General features: G+C 49.0%; 1 protein-coding gene across 3 annotated transcripts in view; it reads right to left on the minus strand.

Annotated features, from left to right (window-relative positions):
* The window catches only part of COBL (cordon-bleu WH2 repeat protein), a 260429-nt gene that overhangs the window by 51402 nt on the left and 184308 nt on the right, over nt 1–24719 (minus strand). For 2 of the 3 annotated variants that reach the window (XM_049641276.1, XM_049641275.1), the window contains one exon: nt 14167–14305. In XM_049641276.1, the coding sequence (XP_049497233.1) occupies nt 14167–14305 (139 nt within the window). Of the gene's footprint in view, nt 1–10227; nt 10402–14166; nt 14306–24719 lie in introns of all 3 variants that reach the window. The other variant, XM_049641277.1, reaches the window with a different exon arrangement.

A 24719-nucleotide genomic window follows, 5' to 3' on the forward strand; every position in this document is an offset into this window, starting at 1 on the left:
CCCGCCCAGTAGAGCTCCAGGGGGAAACAGATATTATAGTTTCATCACACCCTGGATGGCAGACCAATCCATCCCAACCTTGATAATGTCCTTCCTGAGCAGGGCTCAGGCATCCATTGAGAAAACACAGATTGATTAAGTGAGTCAGAGAAAGTCTTCACCTGCACATGCATGTTGAGTTCTACTGTTCTGAAGGAGCACACCCCTTCCGAGAAGCTTCTCAGTGGGAGACTGACCCATCTGATAAAGGGCCATTCCCTGCCAGTAACTTAAGGCCCTGAGGGTCTCCGGGATAGGGCTTACAATGAAGAAGGGAAGAGGGGCTGTGTCTGAATTCACACCATCTCAGACAAATCCTGAAATAATAATCTAGAAGACGAGTGTGTCGGCTGGGGAATGCTTCGTCCCTACTCTGTTCCCTCCTGAACTAATCAAGTGATGATATTTAACAACAACCCTGAAAAATCAAGCTGTCCATTTCTCGTTTCACAGAGCTGAAATTTACATGAGTTCAGAAAGAAGTTCTCATAACTTTTGATGTTAAAAAAAAAAAGCTTTCCGGGGCGGCTGGGTGGCTCAGTCAGTTAAACGACTTCGGCTCAGGTCATGATCTCACAGTCCGTGAGTTCGAGCCCTGCATCAGGCTCTGTGCTGACAGCTCGGAGACTGGAACCTGCTTCAGATTCTGTGTCTCCCTCTCTCTGCCCCTCCCCCACTCATGCTCTGTCTCCGTCTCTCAAAAATAAACATTAAAGAAACAAAACAAAAACAAAACAAAAACCAAAACAAAAGCTCTTCTGCCTAACTTGACTTCATGCTACAAGTGAAAGCTTCAAGAGACACAGACACCCGTGGTGATTCGGTGACCAACACGGGGCTTGGGAAGCGGGTTACGGAAATCAAAGGTAAATTTGCTATCAGCATTCGTAAATCTATGTGACATTCCCTTGCATTGGCAGGTTGGTAAATGGTTAGTAACCAGCTCTCTAGGGAAAAAGAAAAGGGATAGATCAATCGATCGATCAATAGATTGATAGAAAAAGTTTTACTGATCTAAAGAATGGGTAGCACAAAACTTACAAGTGAGAATAAAAGAATATGATTCTCTTTGTTGTAAATGCTACATAACTAATTTATTCTCACAGAAGGCTTTCATTTATTTTTGCCAAATTCTTTGGTCTGTAGCCGACCTCTAACCACTTCTGACAAATGTGTAGTTTCGAAATGAATGTAGATTGACAACAGATTATATTAAGGAGTCAGATGAAAATGAAACCATGAAGACAGGTTGGGACTTAGCCTGTTGGTCAATCACGGGAATGACTCTCCTGAGTCAGATCATGGGTGTTGAAAGATGGGAGAAAAATTTTTTTCCACTTTTTTGGGTGTTCTTCTCAAGGTACCGGCTATGATATGACATGCTTTTGTATTTAATCTGTATTGATAGCACCCTCTAATCCCTCTCTTACCCTAGATGATTAACAAGACAACACATCGAGCCATGATGTGTAACTTTCGCCAACTTCCTCAGTAGGGATACTCCCTCCACTGATGATTTCCATCTTTGGATGCGAGTCACTGAATGTGGCATTGGGAAGGGATGTGTGGTAGCACATTGTTATATGGTATTTTCACTGTCGTAAAATGATTGAATCACATTGATTCAACGTATATAAAGAACCTCAAAACTCCAGGAATAGTAAAATGTGGTAAAGTCATTAGGAAGTGATAACATTTCAGTATTGGTTATATTTGTTTTTAATATCATCTGTCAGCTTACATAATTGACTTTTTAAAAAAATGTTTATTTGTTTGGAGACAGAGAGAGAGGGAGAGAGCCAGGGAGGGGCAGAGACAGAGTGAGAGAAAATCCCAAGCAGGCTCTGAGCTCTCAGCGCCGGGCCTGACAGGGGGCTCGATCTCATGAACCGTGAGATCATGGCCTGAGCCAAAATCAAGAGCCCGGACGCCTAACCGACTGAGCCACCTAGGCACCCCCCATAATTGACTTTTCAATAATAGCTCTGTTTAGCGATCGGTTCGCAAAATTCCTGACATTTCGAACAGTCTGCTCTCGCTAACCGGTGTCAGGCCCAGGGCATACCTGCTGTAATGACCTGTCACTAAGCTCTTCAATTCTCTCTCCAGTCAGGGACACAGCGGCTCGCAAATAAAGCACCAAAAAGTAACTAGCAGAAGAAGTCAGTCCACGGGAGTTTTAAAAATGCGTACCCCTAGCTCTACTGCGTGTCTCTCACTGCTTTGCTTCTAAGTAGCCATCAGTCTTTAGTTCATGTTGGGGGGACTTAATGGTTTGCAAGGAGGCATGTTAACAGGTTAGACATTCAGTTCCATTTTTTTTTCCCCAGTGCGCTTCTGAGCAGGGACAGACTCTGCTCCCACAGTCACTGGTTTCCTTCCATTTGCTCACTATCCGCTTCCTGTTTTCCCGGACACTCGCGCTTTCCCAGGGCTGCGGGGGCCGCTGGGTGGGCCGGCTGCCCTGCCCCGGGAAGGAAAGCGGCAAACACACACCAGACGAGGGCCAGAGCACTTCCCTGGGCTCGCCCTGAAGTCCGCACACCTGCCAGGCTTCAAGGGCGCTTGCTTCCACCCCGAACGAGACTCCCAGAATTGTACTTGTGTCACAGGCGTGAAGATTAACGGCTTCGTTTTGAAACAGGCGGAGTGTCTGGGTTCAAATTTTAGAGCAGGGGCTTAGGTGACGTTAAAAAGAGGATTGGTCCCAATTTAAGGGACGTCAGCAAAATTCTCGTCTATCTTTTCCTGCTTTATGCTCTGGGCTCGGGCAAGCTCACGGCTGATCGCTGAGCCAGAGTCTTTAGCGAGCATCTGACCCAGCATGTGGGGATTCGATTACAGCCAGTGAATCGCGGAGCCGTGCCCGGCGTAGTCCTGGATTCTCAGTTCTTCTGCTGAGTCACACTGCCTAAAATATGAATTATTATTATTTTATATGTTACATATGCATCTTATACATTTTATTGTATTACATTATGTGCATTATATTATACACATATTTTTAAAAAGTCGTATTTTATATGTATATTACATTATACATTTTAAATATATTTTTATATATTTATAGATCATATTATACATTATTAATTTTCTATTAAGCACACTCAAATGACTATTTTGTAATCGAAAATGGCTAGCTGATTTCTCTCATTTTATTTCTCTATTCTAGAATCTCCTTACAATTCTTTAGAATGGGATACTTACTCACAGATTGAAAACCAATCACCTAGAGGCCACCATGGTGTCGCCAGTGCTGTCTTGACTTGACAGGTCATTTAGATCAGAGGACAGGGACCCATTTTTCCCGTATGCTTTTAAAATCCTTTGCCAATCACCCCAGCAATGAATGGCCAAGGAAAGACTGACTTACTCAAACCTATTATAGGAAGACGTATAGGAAGATGACAGTCGTTGAATGGTTTAATTTAAAAAATATAAAGCAAATTGCGGATCAGTAATTTGAACTCTCTACACATTGATCGTTAAATCTCCAGGGGCTTCTCACTGGAATATGTAATGGATGGTGTGTTAGCAGCCCAATCATTACCAGCTCTGAAAATCTCGTCAACACACAATCCAGCGAGCCAGTGACACAGCCTCCATCATCGTGACTCACAATGAAGGGGCAACCGAAATCAACTGTCAGCAGAAAGCAAGCTGATTAGAAAGTTAGAGGGAAAAAAATCCATATGCACAATCACATTGGCTTAGGCGTGCCCTTGAAGCCGCTATGTACATGCTTAGGTGTCCAAAGGTTAATATGAAAGCTCATTCATTAATAGGCCACAGACCACGGGACACATCCCAGGGGATGTGTCACTATAACCATGTTATATTCCACTGTCACTATATTCCATGTCACTGTCACTATATTCCACTGTCACTATAACCATGCTAAGAAGCTCAGCACAGGACCAGAGACTTATTCACGAGGACCTCTGCGCCGTAAGGCTTTGAGAGGTGACACAGCTCAGTCGTTTTTCTCCTACATGGGCAATAAGTAAATACCGACTCAGACTCCACAGGCCGTCCTGGCCTCAGCTGCCGGGACAGAGCTGCAAGCAGGAACCAGGGGAGAGGAGACTCAGCTCTGCCCCAGGGGATGGCAGGGACAAAGACCTTGAGAGCTGGGCACACACACCTCCCAGTGGCCCCCAGCTGACTCTGAAAAGGCTGCATTTTATCCTACCAGAAGCTCACTCTACAAGAGATAAAACTATGTTGCTTATAGCAGGAAGTCATTTTATTTATTATTTTTTAGAAGTTTATTTATTTATTTTGGGGAAGAGAGAGAGAGTGGGGGAGTGAACCCAAGTGGGGGAGGTGCAGAGAGGTAGGGAGAGAGAGAATCCCAAGCAGGTTCCACGCCGTCGGCACAGAGCCCGAAGTGGGGCTCGATCCCACGAACCCATGAGATCGTGACCTGAGCTGAACTCAGGAGTAGGACGCTTAACTGACTGAGCCACCCAGGCGCCCCTGAGGGCAATTTTCAATGAGACATGGGATCCCAAAGTGGATTGGCCAGACACACTTCTGATATCCTCTTAGCAGCTAAAAAGATTACGAGGAAACCAAGCTCTTTAGTCTCTGGGTACCAAGTGGGCATGTGCAAATGTTAGGAGTTCTGATTTCCACTAGTTCTCTGGTCTGCAGAAGCAGGAATTGAGAAATGTAGGCGGAGGCCAGGCGTGAAGTGGCCAGTCCGGCCTTCAAAGTGTCCCCTGAGGAGGGCAGTTCCTCCGTCATTTCTGACTTTCAGATGCTTGGCCGTGCCGTCTTTCGCCGTCCACTTCATCTCCGCCATTGGCTCACGGGCCTCTCTCTGCTCCCACTCACAATGTGCCCTCCACTCTTCAGATGGCAACCACACCAAGGGTCATGGCCTGAGATGTGGATACCGGGGGCCGTTTGTGCAGCGTGCCTCCCCTCTATGTCCAGTTAACAGAGTGTTGACAAGTGACTTCCACATGCCAGAGAAAGTTGACCTTTTTCCCGGCTGTCGGGTTGGGCTTCCATCATCTCGGGTGATTCTGTCCTCACCAGAGACTGATCAGCTACTCCCCAGCTGTGGTCAATGAGACGTAAGAGAAAGATCCACAGTTGGGGGGCTTCTGGGAAAGGTTCCCCCTGAAACCATTAGAAGACACGGTCTCTCCTCCTCTGAAAATTCTTGTGTCTGGATATGGTGTGTGGAACAGCCAGAGCCCCCTCAGTACCAGCCCGGGCAGGAGGAAGTCGACCCCAAAGATGATTTAGAGAGGATACTGGTCGGCCCTCAGTCCCTGATGACAACTTTAGGCTTCACTGAAGTCTGGGGTTCCAGCTGAAGGAGATGAAAGTTTCCCCACACTGCGGAGGAAGGCTGGAGAGTGGTTTCTCTTCCTTTGGGCGTCTGTTGTCACAGAACACATTACCTCAAGAAGCAGAGTCTTAACACAAGAAGCATTAATTATCTCCAATTTTCTGTGGGCACAGCTGGCTGGTTGCCTCTGACAGAAGGTCTCTCACAAGGCTGCAGCCAAGGTGCCACTGGGCTGTGGTCTCAACCATGGGGGCTCCTGAGGGAGCTTCCAGACTCACTCCACAGGGTGTTGTCTGGACTCAGTTCCCAAGCTCGGTGGGCTGAGGACCTCAGTCGCTCACTGGCTGTTGGCTGGAAGCTCCCTCAGTTGTTTGCCACGTGGGTCTCCTCACAGAGCAGCTCTCAACATGGCGGCTGGCTCCCCTCGGAGTGAGCGAGGCAGAGAGGGTATCCAAGATGGAAACCACAGTTGTTGTTTTTTAACCTAACCTCAGAAGTGACAAGTGACATCCCACTACTTCTGCCATATTCTCTTCTTTGATGTCAGTCACTGAAGTCAGCAGGTGTCCAAGGGGAGAGGATTGTACAACGGGGCGCACGCGGGAGGCGGGGACCGTTGGGACCCACTTTAGCGGTATCCACCACACCGCTGAAGGCATCCTAACAGGTAGGCCAGAGCAGGAAACAAGAAAGTGGCGAAGTCTGGGTTGCTGACCGCTACTGAGATCCTCACATCTTTCTCAAGTACGACCACGAGTGTGGATGAGCACTGACTCTACGGAGAGTACCCCACAGACAGAGCGAAGCAGGGACTGGATGCCCTTGAGCCCGGAAAACATCTTAGTTCGATAAAGCTAATCGAACATCGAGTGTCATCGTAGTGTGATACTTAGGATCGACAGCGAGACTTATTCTGGTATGTTCTGCGACTGAATCTATGCTGTGTGTCAGGCATCACGTTGAAGAGCGGATTACAATAGGAAATGAGACCCGTGCAGCCTCCAAGTGGTTAGCAGAGCAGCACCTTCAAGTGTGTGTAATACAATGTGGGGAGGAAACACCCAGATGGGGGAGAAATCTGGACTGGAGGGGTGGCTTCCTGAGGCGGTGGTGGGGTATGTTGAGCACGCCGAGTTCACATCAACCTGACCCCCATGTGGGGTGTACCCAGGGGGAGCCGGGGAGCGGGCTGGACACAGGTGGCCTCCGGGAGCCGGAAACACACGTGAACGGATGTTCACTGCTCTTCTGCCCACAAACCATACATTGGCTCCAAAAGAGTGCAGGGGTCACAGTCAAAAGCGGCATTGACCCAGACCACAAGGTCTTCTCCCGGTGGCGTGGCTGCAGGCGAATGCGGTTTTCGTGGCCGTGTGTCACGTGCTGGTGGCACTTAAGCAAGAAGACGGGAAACAAGGCATCCAGCTCGTTGTCAGGTCGGCTGGGGAGGCTGGCGGTGGACGGGAATGTGGTGCCAGCCAAGCATGAGGACGGAGACCGTGCCAAGACCCTACAGAGGTCGGGGTCGGGGCTAGGGAACGGCCGGAACAGAAGGTTCTGGAGACATCAGAATGAAGGGCAGTGCCCTGGAAGACCCATTTCACATCTTCTTGCTCTTTTCCCGTGTACAGACCATCATCTACCGGCTCTTTCTTTTTATCCATGAAGGCTGGACGAGCTCACGGTTTTCAACAAAATGCATTTTTTGTCTTTCTAACAACCCGAGTGGACTATACTCTGTGTTGCAGAAACAACAATCATCATGCAAAGCCAAAGGATTCCCCGTGGGGGGGTTCTTGGTCTGGTGGCAAAAACAGCATAGGGGTGGACGGAACCAAGACTGAGGGTCAAACATACTCTAATGAGGATTCCTGCTGTACCCATATTGCAGTAAGACCCCGGGCCAGGGATGGAAGTCCTTCTGACTCAGTCTCTCACAGGGACAGAACCTACCCCCCGTGCTGCGGTGGGGTCTGAGTGAGGTGTCACGTGAGATGCCTCGTGGACCGCCCAGCCGTCGTCGGTAGTCAGGGTCCGTCTCCACCAGGAGCGTATCGTTTCTTTCACAAGGAACGTGCATCTGACGCCGAATGCAGGAGGAAGTGGACAAGAGCTTGTGGCCGGTGTGAAAGGGTCTATACGGAGCTTCCCTCCACAGCTACGGAGAGTCAGAAATCTGGGCGGCTCAGTTGGTTAAGCAACTGACTCTTGATCTCAGCTCAGGGCACGATCTCAGTTTGTGAGTTCGAGCCCCAGCGTCAGGGTGTGTGCTGACGGCACACAGCCTGCTTAGGATTCTCTCTCTCTCTCTCTTTCTCTGCCCCTCCCCTGTGTGCTCTGTCCCTCTCTCAAAATAAATAAATAAACTTAAACACACACACACACACACACACGAATAGCCTGAAATCTAACTGGAAGAGTAGGTAACATGTAGATGCCTGCAAGGCAAACGCGCATCCAATATTCACGTGCTAACAGCCCGTAGCTCCCTTGAGACAAGATAGTGCCCCAATTTCAACATCTTGTGAAAAAATAAGACCGAAGACAACCAACGATTTGTTTTCCTTAACTGCTCTGAACTCCTGAACCAAAGAAGGCCAGGTTGCGTTCTGCTGCTTGGGCAGGAGATCTCAGTTTTTTCTTTCTTCTTCTTCTTAATACAGTACTTTCTACAACTGCTTTAATGTTTGTTTATTTTTGAGAGAGAGAGAGAGAGAGTGCGTATGCACACGTGTGTGTGCAAGGTGGGGGGGCAGAGAGAGAGAGGGAGACCCAGAATCTGAAGCAGGCTCCAGGCTCCGAGCTGTCAGCACAGAACCCGACGCGGGGCTCGAACCCACGAACCGTGAGATCATGACCTGAGCTGAAGTCGGACGCTTAACCGACTGAGCCCCCCAGGCGCCCCAGGAGATCCCAGGTTTTACTGCTATAGAAAATGGGCAAGAAAGTTCTGCTAATTAGGTAAAAGAACAGCTCTGAGTTGGATGCCCCAAGTTCTGGTGCAGGAGCAGCCAGGATGGGAACAGGAAGAGGAGGAGCCTGGCTACCTGCAGGCGCTAACACCCCATAGCACCCCCCCCCCATGCCTCCTGCCCTTCCTCACTCTTTTACTGGCATTTCTGTGGCTGCACGGGAGGCAAAGAGAAAGGCAGGGAGTTAGGAATGGTGACCGAGGGCAAAGGAGGCTCTGATGACCAGGGTCTGGGGAAATGAACGCATGGAGAGAATAATCCAGAACCCCAGCAGAAACGGAGCCGTGAAGCAAGACGGTGAACCTCATCTCCTGTCTGTTGCCTGCCGACTCCTTTGGAAAGTCTGCTAAGGGCAGGGGCGGGGAAGGATTCCACAGTGGGAGAAATCTTTCGTCCCCAAGCCTGATGCCGGCCTTTGTAAGCAGCCCCCCCCCCCACCCCGATCCTGCCCGGCAGTCTCCCCAGCAGAGCGCCCTTCGAGCACAGGAGGAAGTGAGAGTCCGCTGGTTAGCATCAGTTCCGACGTGGGGAAGCACAGGAAGCCTGAATCTCCCATCCCGGGTCGGTCTCGTGACCGCTCCCTGGTTTCCCACGGGCTGTGTTCGGCTTTGTCATTTTTCCTCAGCTACTCCTCCCTCACCGGGTCCCCCACGGATGAGAATCTGTGCGCGAGGACGGCAGCCACGGTGTAGACCGCCAAAGCCCACGGCCTTGGCACGTGGGGCTCAAGATCTCTTCAGAGATGGCACAGCTCCAGAGTCATCTGTGCCTCAGCTGTTCTCTTTCTGACCGAGAATGTCTCATCCTTTGTTTTTTCGTGCCCTGTAGAAAGTGCTTGCTTCCAGAAACATGTCCAACGTCAAGAGGATCAAATGTGTCTGAAGGATGGAAAGGCAGTATGTGTAAAGAAAGAGGAAGTGAATCCGGATGATTTTTCCTCCAGGAGTAGGTAAGTAATCCCGCCATCCTCTTCTTTACCCAGAAGCTGGCAGCGAGTTAATCATCATTTCCAAAGAAGACAGAGAAAGATCAAGTGGTCCCACGGCAGGAGAGTATGAACTTCCTAACCGGAAGGCTGCACCCACCCAAGGGCACCGGCCGTTTCCTGGGCGGAAGGCAGGGTGACACGGGGCTATTACGAAAAGGGAACGCGCCGCTTTATAACGAAGTCTCGCTACCGAGCTGGGGCATCCTGAAAGGGGCGAGCACGGGCTTGGTGTGCCGATGACGCCATCGGAACATAGACGGTTGAATCTATAAAAGGACTCCCGCGTCTGGAGGCGCGAGTGCCATACGCAGTACTTGCTGAAGCCCTAAAGAAATCTCTGGAGACAGGGAAGAAAGCCCGATCTCAGCCAGGGTGTGGCAAGAGGTAGAAAACAAGGAGACTTTCATTCTGGCTATTGCTAGGCGGAGCTCAAGCTGCTTCCCCTTCTGCTGCCTCAGTTTCCCTTTCCACACTAGTACCGCCTGGCCACTGACCATACGATTCAAAGGACCTGGTTTCGAACGTGGCTCTCCTCGGCGCCCACGGCTGGCCGGAGCGAGCTTCACAGCAAAATCACAGAGCTGGGCTGTGTGGGCTCCTGCTCTCCCCAGACACTGCGAGGTTGGCTGTCATGCGGGGAACGGTGGCTCCTAGCAGACTGTCTCCACCCACCCGGTACGATTCTGGCAGAGGTCGGACCCCAGGGTGAGTGGTTAATGAGTTACGCCATTCTTTCCGGGGCCCTGCATAGCGTTCAGAGTGCATTCACTGTGACGTCGGACACACCACATCGAGCATTTGGAAAGAAAAGCCAGAGAACAAAGCCACAAACACCCCGAGGCAAGAATGGAAAGTCTGGAAACACAGCCCTGACACGGGTGACCAGAGCACAAGAGTAGGGAAAGGAAACGAAAGGCACGTACGTGTGGGTCTCGGGTCGGGGGCCTCGGAACCAGCACTTTCCCCAGGAAAGCCGAGAGGCTCTGCCACGTCTGTGTCAGGAGGAGGGTAGGGCGGGGGTGGGGGGAGCACTAACTGGGGGGGCCCCCGAGCAGTGCCTCTGGGAGGCTTTTGTGGCACCTGCCGTCGTCCGACACCTACATGGAATCAACGGGGGTTACTTCAGAAGGTTAAGCCGAAAGACTCTGCCCTCCAGCGGGGGACACGTGGCATCATTCCCCCAGGCACCAAACACAGCCTCATGGCACCAATCCAGACACACCCAGCACCAAACCCAGCCACACCTGGCATCCAATCCATCCACACTCGGTACCAACGTCAACCTCACCTCGAGCATCAAATCCAACCACACCTGTCATCAAGTCCAGCTACACCCGGTGTCTAAAGTCAACTTCACCAAATGGAACCGCACCTGCCAACAAAATCCAGCCATGCCCGGGACCAAATTCAAACTCGCAAGGCATCAAATCCAATCTCACTCACGCTTCAGAATTTTACACACGGTGTCCTCGCCTTGGGCCAATCTGGTGATACCTTCTTGTTTGCCGTTTCTGGCAAGCACAACTCCTCTCCGATGCTGGGCTTGAAATTATTCTTAAAAGCCCCCTCGGCAGCTGAGTTAAGTTAAAAGGAACTCCTTTTATTCAGGTTTGTTTGTATTAGGTTTGCGGAATTATCTTTTAGCTTACTTTTGTTACTTTTACCGATTAATTCTTGCAGATCGAAGAACCACTAATTCAGCTCACGTCTTTAAGCCTGTTTATATCCTCAATCTCTTCCATCGTTTAGGGTAAGAGTCTTCAAACTTTATTTGAAGAGGGTCCCAGGGCGCCTGGGTGGCTCAGTCGCTCAAGCACCCGACTTTGACTCCGGTCATGATCTCGTGGTTTGTGGCTTCAAGCCCCGTGTCGGGCTCTGACAGTGAGGAGCCTGCTTGGGATTCTCTCTCTCTCTCTGCACCCCCCTCCCCGCTCATGCTTTCTCTCTCTCTCAAAAAATAAGTAAATAAACTTAAAAAAAATGAAGAGGGTTGTGACTTGGGCAAAGTGTTCGGGGTGGCGTCGTGCTCCATCTGACCCTGGAACCCTCAGGGCATCCCTCTCTGCTCTTGACACACTGGGCATCCACCTGCCATTTTATAGGAAAATGATTTTCTTCTGCTACTAAGATGTTTGAAAGTCAACGACTTAACAAAGCCATATAAATCACTTGTGTCGTAAGCCATGCTTCCTAGGATTTGTTTTAGAAACGTTTTCTTCAAGCTTTAATGTCTGAAGATCTTTCTTTTAAATGTTTGTTTGTTTCGAGGGAGAGACAGAGTGAGTGAAGAAGGGGCAGAGAAAGACAGAGAGAGAGAGAATCCCAAGCTGACTCACACGGTCAGTGCAGAGCCTGATGTGGGGTTTGAACTCACGAACCGTGAGATCCTGACCTGAGCCGAAACCAAGAGTCAGACGCTTAATCGACGGAGCCACTCAGGCACCCCCAAGCTTTAATGTTTAGGATCATCTTGTAATGAACACATTCTGTGTTTCATGACCATCATCAGATTATTAATAAAAAGATTAAGAAATATAATTTCTTCATCAAGAGATATATCCAATCTCTTGATTACAGTTCTTCCAACGTGGAAAAATATGGATGTCCCCATAGTTAGACATCACTTTTCCCTTCCAAGTGCAAAGAAGCACGATCGGTCTGGGTGAGAGTTATCTGTTTGGTCCAGGTAAGTAACGTTAAATGAGAGGGCGTCCCCCTAGGGCGACACACGTAGGAGGAAGAGGCTTTGTGCCGGAAACTTTTCTACTGGAAAGCTTATTTTTGTTTGCCAAGAAATTTGGGTCAGACTCAATTCCAGTAAAATAATACTATTTTAGTGCAAGTTTTAACTTTTCCCCCCTTTTATATCTAGATATCAGAATAGAAAGATGCTCTTGTGTGTGTGTGTGTGTGTGTGTGTGTGTGTGTGTGTGTGTGTGACTGGACAGGGGCTACTTTAAAGATTTTTATCTGTTAACGTAAAGCCTAGACTTTGGTTCAAAGAGCGGCCTGTGGGCGGCTAGCGTGCTGTGAGTTCATGGGGATTGCTGATGGGGACACAAGTCTCACTGAAAACTGCCACCATGACCTCTACCACCCTCCTGAGCTCCCAAAGCAGCCAAGGTCCCTTTCAGTAGGAAGGGGGCTTCTGGCTTCCTTCTCCACCTTCACAAACCAAAGTTCACGGACGACAGACAGAGACAGAGAGAGACGAGTAGTGCATCACTGCCGTCCATAACTCCTCTTTGTAACATGCTCCTCGCAGGGGAACTGTCCCTACGGTTTTCATTGGGCAAACACCCGCCTCCCTCTCCTGTGACACCCGTGGGCGCTGGCTGCCTGCCCACACCTGGGCCAGGTCCTCCAAGCATCAGGCCTTCAAAGCCGAATTGGGGGGGCCCTCCCTTGGGTTGAAACGGGGTGTCTGGCCTGGAGGCTGGCAGGGCTCAACCACAGCCACACCACCACTTAGAGTGGACGCTTCCTAGGGTTGTGACAAGGGACTGTACATCTGAGCTGTCATCCCTTTACAGCAAGAGTGGGTGAGAGCTCGGGAGGGAGAATGGTGGTCTCGTCATAAAAGAGGGAGACACCCCAGATTTATTTCGAGGAGCTACTGATCATGTACTCTGCGAACAGGATGGTATTTTCCTTTGGTAAAAAGAAAAAACGGACATGAAATATAGGTTACTGGTCCTTAGGATAACCACATCTCTGGCTGTGAAAGGCTGACATCAGAAGAGACGTATTGACCAGGGGAAAAAAAAATGCTACAAACAGCCAAGTTGCTTGTATGGGAGTCTGGGACACTGATGATGCAAGCACTTATCCTTGGGGGGCTTCTTTTTGGGGGCCACAGCCATTAGGTCAAGGCCAAAACACGAGGGTGCTGAGTGGAGTGAACAGCGTTGGGCATGGCCGTCAGATGGCCTCTGTCGTGAGCTGATCCTCCCATGATCTCAGGAAACCCCTACTCTTCCTTTTCCTCCATAAATGAAATAACAAACACTGAATGGTTTTAAAATTACATTAACCAGGGGCGCCTGGGTGGCTTAGTGGGTTGAGCGTCCGACTTCGGCTCAGGTCAACGATCTCGAGGTTCGTGGGTTCAAGCCCTGACAGCTTGGAGCCTGGAGCCGGCTTCGGATTCTGTGTCTCCCTCTCTCTCTGCCCCTCCCTGCTCGCGCTCTGTCTTTCCCTCCCTCTCAAAAACAAACAGACAGTACAAAAATTTTAAATTAAATGAACTATCCACAGCTCATAGAGCTAGAGACCCCGGTCCCTTTCCTCTGTGCCACTTGTAACATGAGTTGGTGGCATTTAATGATCTAATGGGTCTCTCTGCTCACAAATATTATGGTTCCATCCTGTTCCCTTTGGGTTCTCTTTTCCTCAAAAAGTATCACGGTCTCTGCTACAGATATAAAAGGGGAAATCAATTTCAAACAGGGTGGTCAAGAAATTACTACACTGTTGTCAACTGATCTATGAATCTCCTGGGGACCAGAGGCCTTTCGAAACAGCTTCCAGGGATGTCATCCCAAGAACTTTACATCCTTCCATCAGGGAGACATGCATCACACACGCACACACACATGCACACACGTGCACATCCCACTCGCTCTCTCCCGAGCTGCCACAGCCATCCTCCACCCTCTCCGACCCCCGCCTTCCACCTGCCTCCACGATGCCCGGAAAACAGACCTTCGGGATGGACTCGCAAGTGTTTATTTCCAGACTTTCTTTCCTTAGCATAAATGTTTCCCCAGTTAGCGCCCTCGTGGGCGAGGCGACTGCAGAGGTTAAGGGCAGCGCTAACACTCCACGCAAGACAAGACTCGGACGCATGCGGACACACTCACCCGTGGCGCTCTTCCTGTTCTCTTCCTGGTCCTGAGTGCGAGGGGGCACCAGGGGACTTGGCGGCGGGGGCTGCGGCGGAGGGGGCGCGGGCGCCCGCCTCTTCTTCTTCTGCAAGTCAATCTGTGACCCCAGAGATACCTGGGAAGCCCAAAGGAAGGCAACGGTGAGCGTCAGGGCGTTTCTGTCAGGGGGCAGCGTGCATGGGGCCACGTCACTTGGAGAAGCTGGCCCGTGTGACACGGGGCTCGAAGGAGGGTTGGCAGATTGCCAGACTCCTTCCTGGGGCCCCTGGGCAGGTGGAGGATGCCCCGGTGTGGGGGCTCGCCATGCTGCCCAGGAGTGGTCCTCAGGTGGCCCAAGGATGCTCAGACATCCTCAAGACCCGCCCTGCCCCCCGAAGCATGGGGAGCTGGGGCTCTGCCCCATGTTACCAAGGGATTTCAGGCCAGTCAGGGGACTTGGGAACCCCGCCTCAGCATAAATATGAGAAAGGGGAACCCTCAGCCCTTAATTAAATGCAAAAGAGAACTATTCCTTCTGGAAACTTTACCGGGGCCACCCTGACTTGTGCCCTTGCAGGGGGAGAGCAGAAGGGGACGGCCCAGGGCTCCCTCTGCCCCGACTTCCACCTGCTCTGCTGCCCCTGCATGTTCCCGAGCCGCCAGGACTAGTAACCATCCACGGACTGGCCACCCCCTGGACCAGCAGTGACAATGAAGTTTGTCAGTGTGTGGCTCCTGGAGCCAGCCTATGGGACATCCAGCTCCCGTCCGCGCAGAAACCCGGATCCCACCAAACACTTCTAACATCGCCAAATTCACAGCTTGGGGAGGCGGTCAGTCCCGGGCGGGTCTGATGGTTGAAGGGACGCTCTTCTAGTGTGTGAGACCTTGTCCGCTGACTGCACTTCTTTGTTTGGAAAAGACTACGGAATCTGCTCTCTTCGTCATTACAGAGTTTTCGTGCGTTCATTCTCAGCAATGAAAATTGACTGAGACAACCCTGCGTGTGCAAGTGTGGAGTGTATGCAAACGGATGACCAGGAAGACCCCGTCTCTACCTGTCCCCGCCCGCAGGGGCTTCTGCTGAGCTGCTTCCAAAGGGTCCCTAGGGTTCAAGGACTTGCCCTGGGAGGGCTGCCTACCAACCCCACCCCGCTGTGGTACCTGCTCTATGCTTGGTGCTTCCTGGCGTATGAACCCGGGTCCCCAGTGCGTGTTCCAGAACTCACGACCACGGAGGGAAATTCATTCCTATTCTGGGTCGGGACTGGTGTTTCCTGGGTGTGTGGGTGTGGGCACGTGTGTGTATAAAAAGTCTCCTTTCAAATTGTTCTCAGTAATACGCAACGTATCGCAACGTAAGATTTTTTTATTTTTTAAAGTTTTTAAGTTGTTATTTATTTTGAGAAAGAGAGAGTGAGAGCAGGGCAGGGGCAGAGAGGGAGAGAGAATCCCAAGCAGGCTCCGCGCTGTCAGCACAGAGTCGGACGTGGGGCTCGAACCCACGAACCGTGAGATCATGACTTGAGCCAAAATCAAGAGTCGGATGCCCAATCGACTGAGCCACCCAGGCGCCCCTCGCAAGGTAAATTTATAGTTAAAAATTACATAAGCAAAGGAAGGGGAAAAAAAATCACTTCATTAAACACTCAGATAAACTACCAACAGTTAGCAGACATTTTTCTGGTCTTCACTTTTTCTTTTAAAAGTCAGAGATTATCCACCCTTCTACTACAATATACCATAACCACCTCCTGTACCTTTATAATTCTCTAAGGTATTTTCTGTAGAACATGGAGACGAGGAAAAATCGGGTCATGCCACGAAGCTCAGAGTCTAACCAGCTGCCCCTGGTCCATTGACCCCAGCCCAGCAGAACTCCTTCAAACTCTTCTTTCTTTTGACATTTACTGTGTTTTTTATTTTTTATTTTAATTTTTAAAAATGTTTTTTTTTTGAGAGAGTGAGAGAGAGACAGAGCACGAGTGAGGGAGGGGCAGAGAGAGAGAGAGAGAGAGAGAGAGAGAATCCCAAGCAGGCTCCACACCATCAGCACAGAGTCTGACACGGGGCTCGAGCTCACAAACTGTGAGATCATGACCTGAGCAGAAGCAGAAGTCGGATGCTCAACTGACTGGGCCACCCAGGTGCCCCTACTCTGTTTTTTAAAATCATAAGCTTATTCTGCCATTTCTTGACTTTTTTGTGCTAGATACTGGCTTTCTGCTTCAGAAGATGAGGAGTCAGCTCTTTGAGACACATGCCCAGACCTACATGTATGTTTAATGGCTCTCCCTCAATCTTTCCAGAAATTACAGCACGGGATTAAATCAACATTCTCTAGCTCTATGTATCTAGTTTTAATAAACAGAATCCCATAAAACAGAAATCTTCTTCAAGAAGAGGCTTCTCCAGCTGAGACATTTCATGTGTATGTTGACGACATTTTCTTTCTAGATCATTCTAGATAAGTGATTTGTTTTCTGAGCTTGATAAGTGATTTGTTTTCTAACCTTGTTTCTGGGTTTCCTGGAAATGGCTTTTCCTTTACTCGGCTTTTTTTATCCCTGGTTTCCTGGATCCCATGCCTTTTTAAAAATGGACTTCCTCGCTGTAGTGGGGCATGGCCTCAGTCAGCTTCCGGAGGCAAGATGTGAGTGAGGTAAAAAAAAAAAAAAAAATCTAAGGCTGTTCCTATTCTGTTACACTGAACAGCCAGTTATAGATGCCTATGGAGAGGGATCTAGGCTGGAAATAACAGACTCAAAATCCTGAGCTGTTACCCTACTGTCTCCTAGCTTGCAATCCCCAGTTCGCCACGGTGGCTCTGTCTTCTCTCCGTGGTCTTCTCCCTCTGCGAGCTCTAAGAACCCTCTCTCGCCCCTGGAGCCCTGACCTGTACAACAACATGGCCTGGGCTGGAGTCCTTTCCAGCCATGGTCTGGGGCCTCTGTGGGAGCCCTGAACTCTCTAACTCTCCACTTTCCTACCCAGTCATTGACGACAGTGTTGAAAGGCTTGGAGCCTTGGTTCTGGTACCTGGATTTCTTCCTTTGGTGTTGACAACAGTTCGTTAATGAATCGCGATGGTTCAAATGCTGTGGATTTGCCTACATGCGTTATTTGTGAGTTCACTCTTCTCAATGTCCTTAATTTTTAAAAGAAAAGAGGCTTTTAAAAAAATTCCTTTGTTAAAATTCTTCATTCCTTTACTTACACCTTTAGTTAGCCAGCAAGCAGGTGTTGGTCTCTTATCCTGTGACAGGAACTGCAGGTGATTTGAAGACATGTAACTCTCCTGACCCCACGTTGTTCACAGTCTAATGAAGAAGACATAATTCTCTAACGTTTACATGATCTCCTAGGCTGGAAACACCACCCAAAGCTGTAGTTTGGGGCTTACTTGGGTACACGGTTCCTTCTGGGAATTCATGTTGATGAGCTGGGGCCTGCTAAGCTCCCACTGATGTCTGTATAATAATGACACGTTCCAGAATTTTGCTGAGTGTCGACATCAAGGTGGAGATAATTGGAAGGGAGGGGCAGGGAAGCATTTCTGGCTTACCCGGTCTGGAAAAGCAATTCACCTGTTGCAAGAAAGTTCTGGCTCACTGCTTGTTTCAAGCTTTGGGGAAGCATCGAATTCCTGGAGCTTTGCTGACATGGTCTAGCTTCAACACCACGATCCCTCTTCCCAGAGATAAGGGCAGGCCACTCGACAAACACCTAGTTCCCAGACACAGAGCCACGCCTGATCAATTAATTAAGCTAATGCATTTGAAAAGCATTTGGCAAGCTCTGAGACCACTAATCAAGACAAGCTCTGATGGGCAAACATTTTTTCCTCAGGAGCTTTCAGGAGTTTTAAGGGGTTTAAACAACAGCGTTCTAGTAGATGTACCTACAGAATTCAAGGAAATATTATTTATATTAGCAGCAAAGATTTGGTAAACATTTACTAGGGTGCCGACTGTATCTCACATGACTGCCTCAAAACAGAGGTCGTTTTCCTTTGTCTGTCTGGTAAAGAAGACACTGAAGTTTATGGAGGAGTAAGTTTTCCATGGCCACACAGCTAATGAGTGGACAGAATTGGCACCTGACCTTGCTCTGGCTCCAAGCATTCCCCGGGAGAAGTAACTCATGCGATTTCGATTGGAAACGTCCATCCATAGGAGTCCATGTACAAGGAAAGCCCATGGGGTTCCCACTGTCCCACGCGGCAAAACATCCACACAGCAGGTGGACTGCAAACCAATTTGTGGCACAGTGTTGCTTCAGAGAACTTTTCTTAGACCTGATGCACATCTTCTGCACATTCTTCAAGGAACACGTGAAATACGGCGCTGCTCGCTCTCTGGAGCTTGTGTGTGTCCTTCTCTCCCGCTTAGAACCAGGGTGCATGGTGGCCACTCTGGGTGGGTTGGTGCATGGCAGCAAGGAAGCTTTCCCCATAGTGGAGCCTGAATCCTGCAGCTCCTGGTCTTTTTCGAAAGCATCCATCCACCTCGGCTTCTTTGGTCTCATGATCTCACTGTGCCGGTTCCTCGTAAGCAAGAACCGGAGGTCAGAAAGCGTTAAGGGGAGGGGAAGTTCTGATTTAAAGACAATGGGTGCGACTCTCACCATGACACACAGAGCCTCTTGCTACCACCCTGCTCTGGCACCTTGCTCAGGGCATGGCACTTGGTAGGAATGCAAGAAACAGTGATGAAATGTGCCTCCCACATTCCTTTCCAGTTTTTATCTATATGAACACAATGTTCACATTATTTTTCAGGGAAGAGGACATATTTCTCCAGGTTTGAAGTGTTTGGCAAAAGGAGAGGATTTGAGGGTCTATGTTACAAAATAAAATTAGTAGCATTCAATACCTTGTAGCCATTTATGTGTTCATTCATTCTTTCCTTCTTCCTTCCTTCCATCCAACCACCCACCCACCCATCCACCCAGCCACCCATCCACCCACCCACCCATGCACTCCATCCATCCATCCACCCACCCATCCATCTATCCATCCATCCACCTATCTATCCATCTACCCATCCATCCATCATCTATCCATCCACCCACCCACCCACCCACCCACCCATCTATCCCTCCATCCACCTATCTATCCATCTACCGATCCATCCATCATCCATCCATCCATCCATCCATCCATCCAGACACATGGGTACTTGATGCAAAGCTCCATGCTAGGCACACACCAGTGAGGGAAGAAACACCAGGTGTATTTCTTCCAGCCACACTGAACTGATGCCTCACTGTGCTTGGCAGTGCTATCCTTAGTCCCTGTTTCCTGCCTTTCCCAGAATGCCCTTCCTTTTCCAATGCTTTGGTCAGTCTTCTGCCCCTGCTGACATCTTCCTCCCTCTTCAGGAAGCCCCTGAAATCCCCTGGGGAGGTATTAATGGCCTGTCTTCTATGCTCCAGAAGCACTCGGCTCTGATGCATGAGCAGTGCCCTGCCTGGAGCACTGTCCTTTTTCGAAACATCCTCTGCCTAGTCCAGCTGGCTGTCTGCATGCTGGCTCCCCCGTGACGCCTAAGCTCTGAAAAGGAAAGGGCATGTCTATAAGTCTCTGAATTTCCACAATCCCTAGCCTAGTGCTTTTGCACTTTAGGCATCAATGAATGTGTGTTGAATACTAGAAAGGCAGGAGTAGATATTCTACATAAATGCGTCACGCTGTGGAACGAGTTATAAATATTCCTTAACAATGAGAGCCCGCAAGTCCAACATAGCCCTGGCCCCATATCTCATTTCTCTTTTATGCAAAATGAAAATACTCTATTGTTTAGACGTTGATCCAGATGAAAGTCATATGTGCTCACCGAAAACAGTTTGAATAATAGAGGGGCGTATCAAGGGCTAAGTGAAAATCCTGAACGCTGCCCACAGGAAAGAATTTGTATCGTAGCTGACATATGTCTCCTCTGGCTCTTTTGCTGTATCTAGGCACCTGAATCTCTACAAAAATGAGAGCACACTCTCGTAATGACAGCTGCTTTTGTCACCGATGGTGCTGTCCACGGCTGGGCGGAGGTCTCTCTGCCGTCCCAAGGATGGGAAGGGTCCACCCTGCGCGGACCGTGGCCCTCCAGGTTTGGCATTTTGGTTGTTTTCGACCTGTTGCTATCTCAAATCATACTGCGCTGAGCGTCCTCGCCCGTATCTTTTTTCAAACTTTGTCTATTCCCTTATGACATGGTTGATACCGTTCCGTAAACTCACTGGCTCACACACCATATGCTTTAGGAAAGGAACTGAAATCAGAATCTGGGAAGATATATCCACCTTCCGTGTTCACAACCGAGCTATTCACGGTAGCCAAGAGGTGGGAACAAATGTCCACGGACAGATGAACAGGTAAATTGAGCATGGAGTATTCGTACGAGGGGATAGGGCTCTGCCTTAAAAAGAAATATGCAAAGTGCAACAAGTGAATTATAGAGACAGTCCTGCACGATTCCTTTCACTGGAGGCATCTGAAGCAGAGAAATTCTTCAAACCCAAGAGCAGGATGGTGGTCGCCAGAAGCCAGACGGAGGGGCACTGGGCTGGACGACTCAACGGGCCTGAAGTCTCAATCAAGCCGGACAAGAAGCCGTAGCGATGTGCTGTGCACACAGCGCTCGCAGCAATAGAACGTCATGTGCACTTAAACATTTAAGAGTGCAGATCTTGCGGGAAGAGCTCTGACACAATAAAATACAATCGAAAAGAGAAACGCGACGGGCTCTGCCCCAGAGACCTTCGCCGAGGTGGTTTCTGCTTCAACCCTCACCAACTGCTCCTTCTTCCCACTCAGCAAGTGTGGATACTGTTGTGTTTTTTTTTTTTAAATTTTATTTATTCATCCTGAGAGAAAGAGAGTGTGTGACCAGGGGAGAGGCAGAGAGAGAACCCCAAGCGGGCTCCACACTGTCAGCACAGAGCCCAACGTGGGGCTCGAACTCACGAACTGTGAGATCACGACCTGAGCTGAAATCAAGAGTCACCCAGGCACCCCTAGGAGTCCTGGTTTTTAATGACTGTTGTTTATTTCTGTGCGAGAGAGAAAGCACCGGTCACTCTGTGGTGCTGGTCTTTCCTTAGTGATAGTCCCTGAATGACATACATGCTGTGGACATTTTCCCCAGCTCGTCATGGGGTTCTAATTCCCTGTACTTTACTCTTTCATAGTGTAAACATTTATCGGATTCAATCCGTCAGGACTTTCCCCCTTTTAGGGGGTTGAAGGTAGATTCTAACCCTGTGTCATACTAAGAAATCCTGGGACTCAAGAATTCTATTGCTTTAAGTACCTTCCCAGTTTACTTTTCAAAAAATTTTTACTTTAAATCGACCTCGGCTTCACTTTGTTCCGTGCTCTACATGTTGTCCAAATGATTAAATTCGTGTGCAAAGCAAATGACGTCTGTGTCATCAATCTGCAGGTGTCTGCATCCCCGTATGACACAACCCAGTCATACCCCACCCAGGACTGGCGTTGCAACTCTCTTCCACAGAGAATCTGGCCCGTTGGAAATCGCACTCTGGAATCCAGATTCAAACCACGCGGGTCGGGGAGACCCGCTCATGTTTCGGACGGGCTGCGGGAAGACGTCTGGCCCGCCTGTCGCTGAGTTTGCCTGATCTCTTCTCCGCTCAACATAAACCCCATGTGTCCTGCAGACAGTCAATGTCAAGTCCAAGAATACACAGTGGTTGGTGATGCACTGTTGACATACCTCCCCTTCTGAACTGCATAATTTCTGGAAAAAGGGGTTCATACCTAAAGGGACACATCTTTTACCACTCAAGGCAGTTATTTCCTTACTGTGTTCTCCTTCTCTAGGGACACCAGGATGCCGACTCCTCAGTATGACAAGGTTGCTCTGGATTAAAATTTAAACCTACCCTTTAACCTCTTCCTCTTTAATATACTGATTATTACATGTAATTTTCCTTCAAGTACACTGGTACTTTTAACACGACCACCACAAAGATTATGAACCAGAACAGCCTAGAAAAGCATATCAACTTTGTTTGATTCCCTTTTTTTGAGCCCTTAGTGCCGGAAACTGTCCTTAGAATGTCTGGGATGCTCACTAAATATTTGCTGAATAGTGAGTGTTGCTACCAAAGCATCCATGTGATTAAAGCAATACTTTGTGTGTGTGTATGTGTGTGTGTGTGTGTGTGTGTGTGTGTGTTTGACAGGTGCCCTCATCTGTGGACTCTGTGAGTATCACTATGTGTCAGACACTACGTTCACCACTGAGAATTAGGAGATGAGCAAGATAGATGGGACATTGGGACTGGTTTATTGGAAGCGTTGGGGGTGATGATCCCATTTCTGGCTGAGGCCCCTGGGCAGATAGAGGGTTGCTCCTTGCCATGGGGAATACCCGTGGAGAAGCGGGTTTACGTGGAAGACAAGGCTGTCAGTTCTGGACACTTCCACAGGGCCTTCTGGTGGACATGAGGGAGAACACGCCAGTGCTCAACTGAAAAAACATTCATGGCAATGGCACTGACGCCATGCCTGGAAGGAACTACCCAAGGAGAATGTCAAGTACATAAAAGGGATCACGGGGCACCTGGGGGCTCAGTCGGTTAAGCATCCGACTCTTGGTTTCAACTCAGGTCATGATCTCATGATTCGTGAGTTCGAGCCCCATATTGGGCTCTGTGCTGACAGCTTGGAGACTGCTTGAGACTCTTTCTCTCTCTTTCTCTCTCTCTCTGCCCTTCTCCCATTAGCTCTCTGTCTCTCTCTCAAAATAAAGAAATAAACATTAAATAAAGAAAAGAAAAGAAAAAAGGATCACGTATAACCCTGAGACAGTCTACCTTTCATGGGGCTGGTATAAAATGGAAGGCTCTGGAAGGCGGAGTTGGAGGAGGAAGTGATCATGATGACGATTAGAGGCCGCAGAGCTCAGGCGCCTTGAGAATGGGGGGCATCTCCTGGGTGGCTTAGTCGGTTAAGCCTCCGACTCTTGATTTTGGCTCAGGTCATGATCTTACTGTTCATGAGTTCGAGCCGCCCATCAGGCTACAGTGTGGAGCCTGCTTGGGATTCTCTCTCTCTCTCTCTCTCTCTCTCTCTCTCTCTCTCTCCCTCTTTCTCTCTGCCTCTCCCCTGCTCATGCCTCACTCTCTCTCAAAATAAATAAGTAAACTTTAAGAATAAAATGGGCCAAAGACTTTAGTAGACACCTCACCAAAGATAATATACAGAGTCAAGTAAGCCTGTGAAAAGATGTTCTCTTTGGTATGTCCTCAGGGAAATGCAAATTGAAATAACAATGAGTTACCACTTCACACCTACTAGAATGGCCAAGATCGGGAACACTGACCACACCAAACGCTAGCGGCAAGGATTTGAAGCAACAGGAACTCTCCTCCATTGCTGCTGGGAACTCAAGATGGCGCAGCCACTCTTGGAAGACAGTGTGGGGGTTTCTTACGAAACTAAACACACGCTTACCATGTGATCCAGCAAATCACAACTCCTTGATATTGCCCCCGGGGAGCTGAAAAACCTGCGCACGGACGTTTATAGCAGCTTTATTCCTAACCGCCAGAACTTAGAGGCAAGCAAGATGTCCTTCAGTCAGCCAACGGATAAACTGGTGCATCTAGACAGTGGAATATTATTCGGTGCTAAAAAGAAAGGAGCCATGAAGCCATGAAAAAGGAGCTTAAATGCACATTACTAAATGCAAAAGGTCAGTCCCAAAAGGCTACCTGCAGTACGATTCCAACTATGACGTGCTGGAAAAAGTAGGTAGACAGTAAAGGGATCGGTGGTTTCCAGGGGAGGTGATGGGGAGGAGACGTGAACTGGCAGAGGACAGAGGATTTATAGGGCAGTGAAAATATTCCCTATGGTATTGTAATAATGGACATCTGTCATCATACAGTTGTCCAAACTCCTAGAACGTGTAACACAGAGAGTGAAACATAATTGAAACTATAGACTTTGGGTGATAATGATGTTTCCGTGTGGGTTTATCAGTTACGACAAATATATCACTCCTGGGGGGGGGGTGCTGCGGATAATGGGGGAGGCTGTGCATGTGTCCTGGAAGCATATTAGGGAACTCACGGTAGCTTGTGTGCAATTTTGCCATGAACCTAAAGTTCCCCTAAAAATTTAAGTGTGTGTGTATATTTAAATGAGCACTTCCTGGGTGACTCAGTTGGTTAAGCATCCCACTCTTGATTTCGGCTCAGGTCATGGTCTCATGGTCCAAGAATTCAAGCTCCGCATCGGGCTCTGTGCTGACAGCTCAGAGCCTGGAGCCTGCTTCGGATTCTGTGTCTCCCTCTCTGCCTCTACCCCACTCGTACTTTGTCTCTCTCTCAAAAATAAATAAAACATGTTAACAATTAAAAAAATAAGCATTTCCTTTTTAAAGTAATTTTTTAAGTGATCTCTACCACGTGGGGCTCGAACCTACAACCTTGAGATCAAGAGCTACATACTCTATTGACTGAGCCAGCCAGGTGCCCCTAAATAAAGCATTTCTATTCCAGTTTGTCATTGATGGAAT

Source organism: Panthera uncia, chromosome A2 (assembly GCF_023721935.1).
Source record: "Panthera uncia isolate 11264 chromosome A2, Puncia_PCG_1.0, whole genome shotgun sequence".
In the NCBI taxonomy this organism is placed as follows: domain Eukaryota; kingdom Metazoa; phylum Chordata; class Mammalia; order Carnivora; family Felidae; genus Panthera; species Panthera uncia.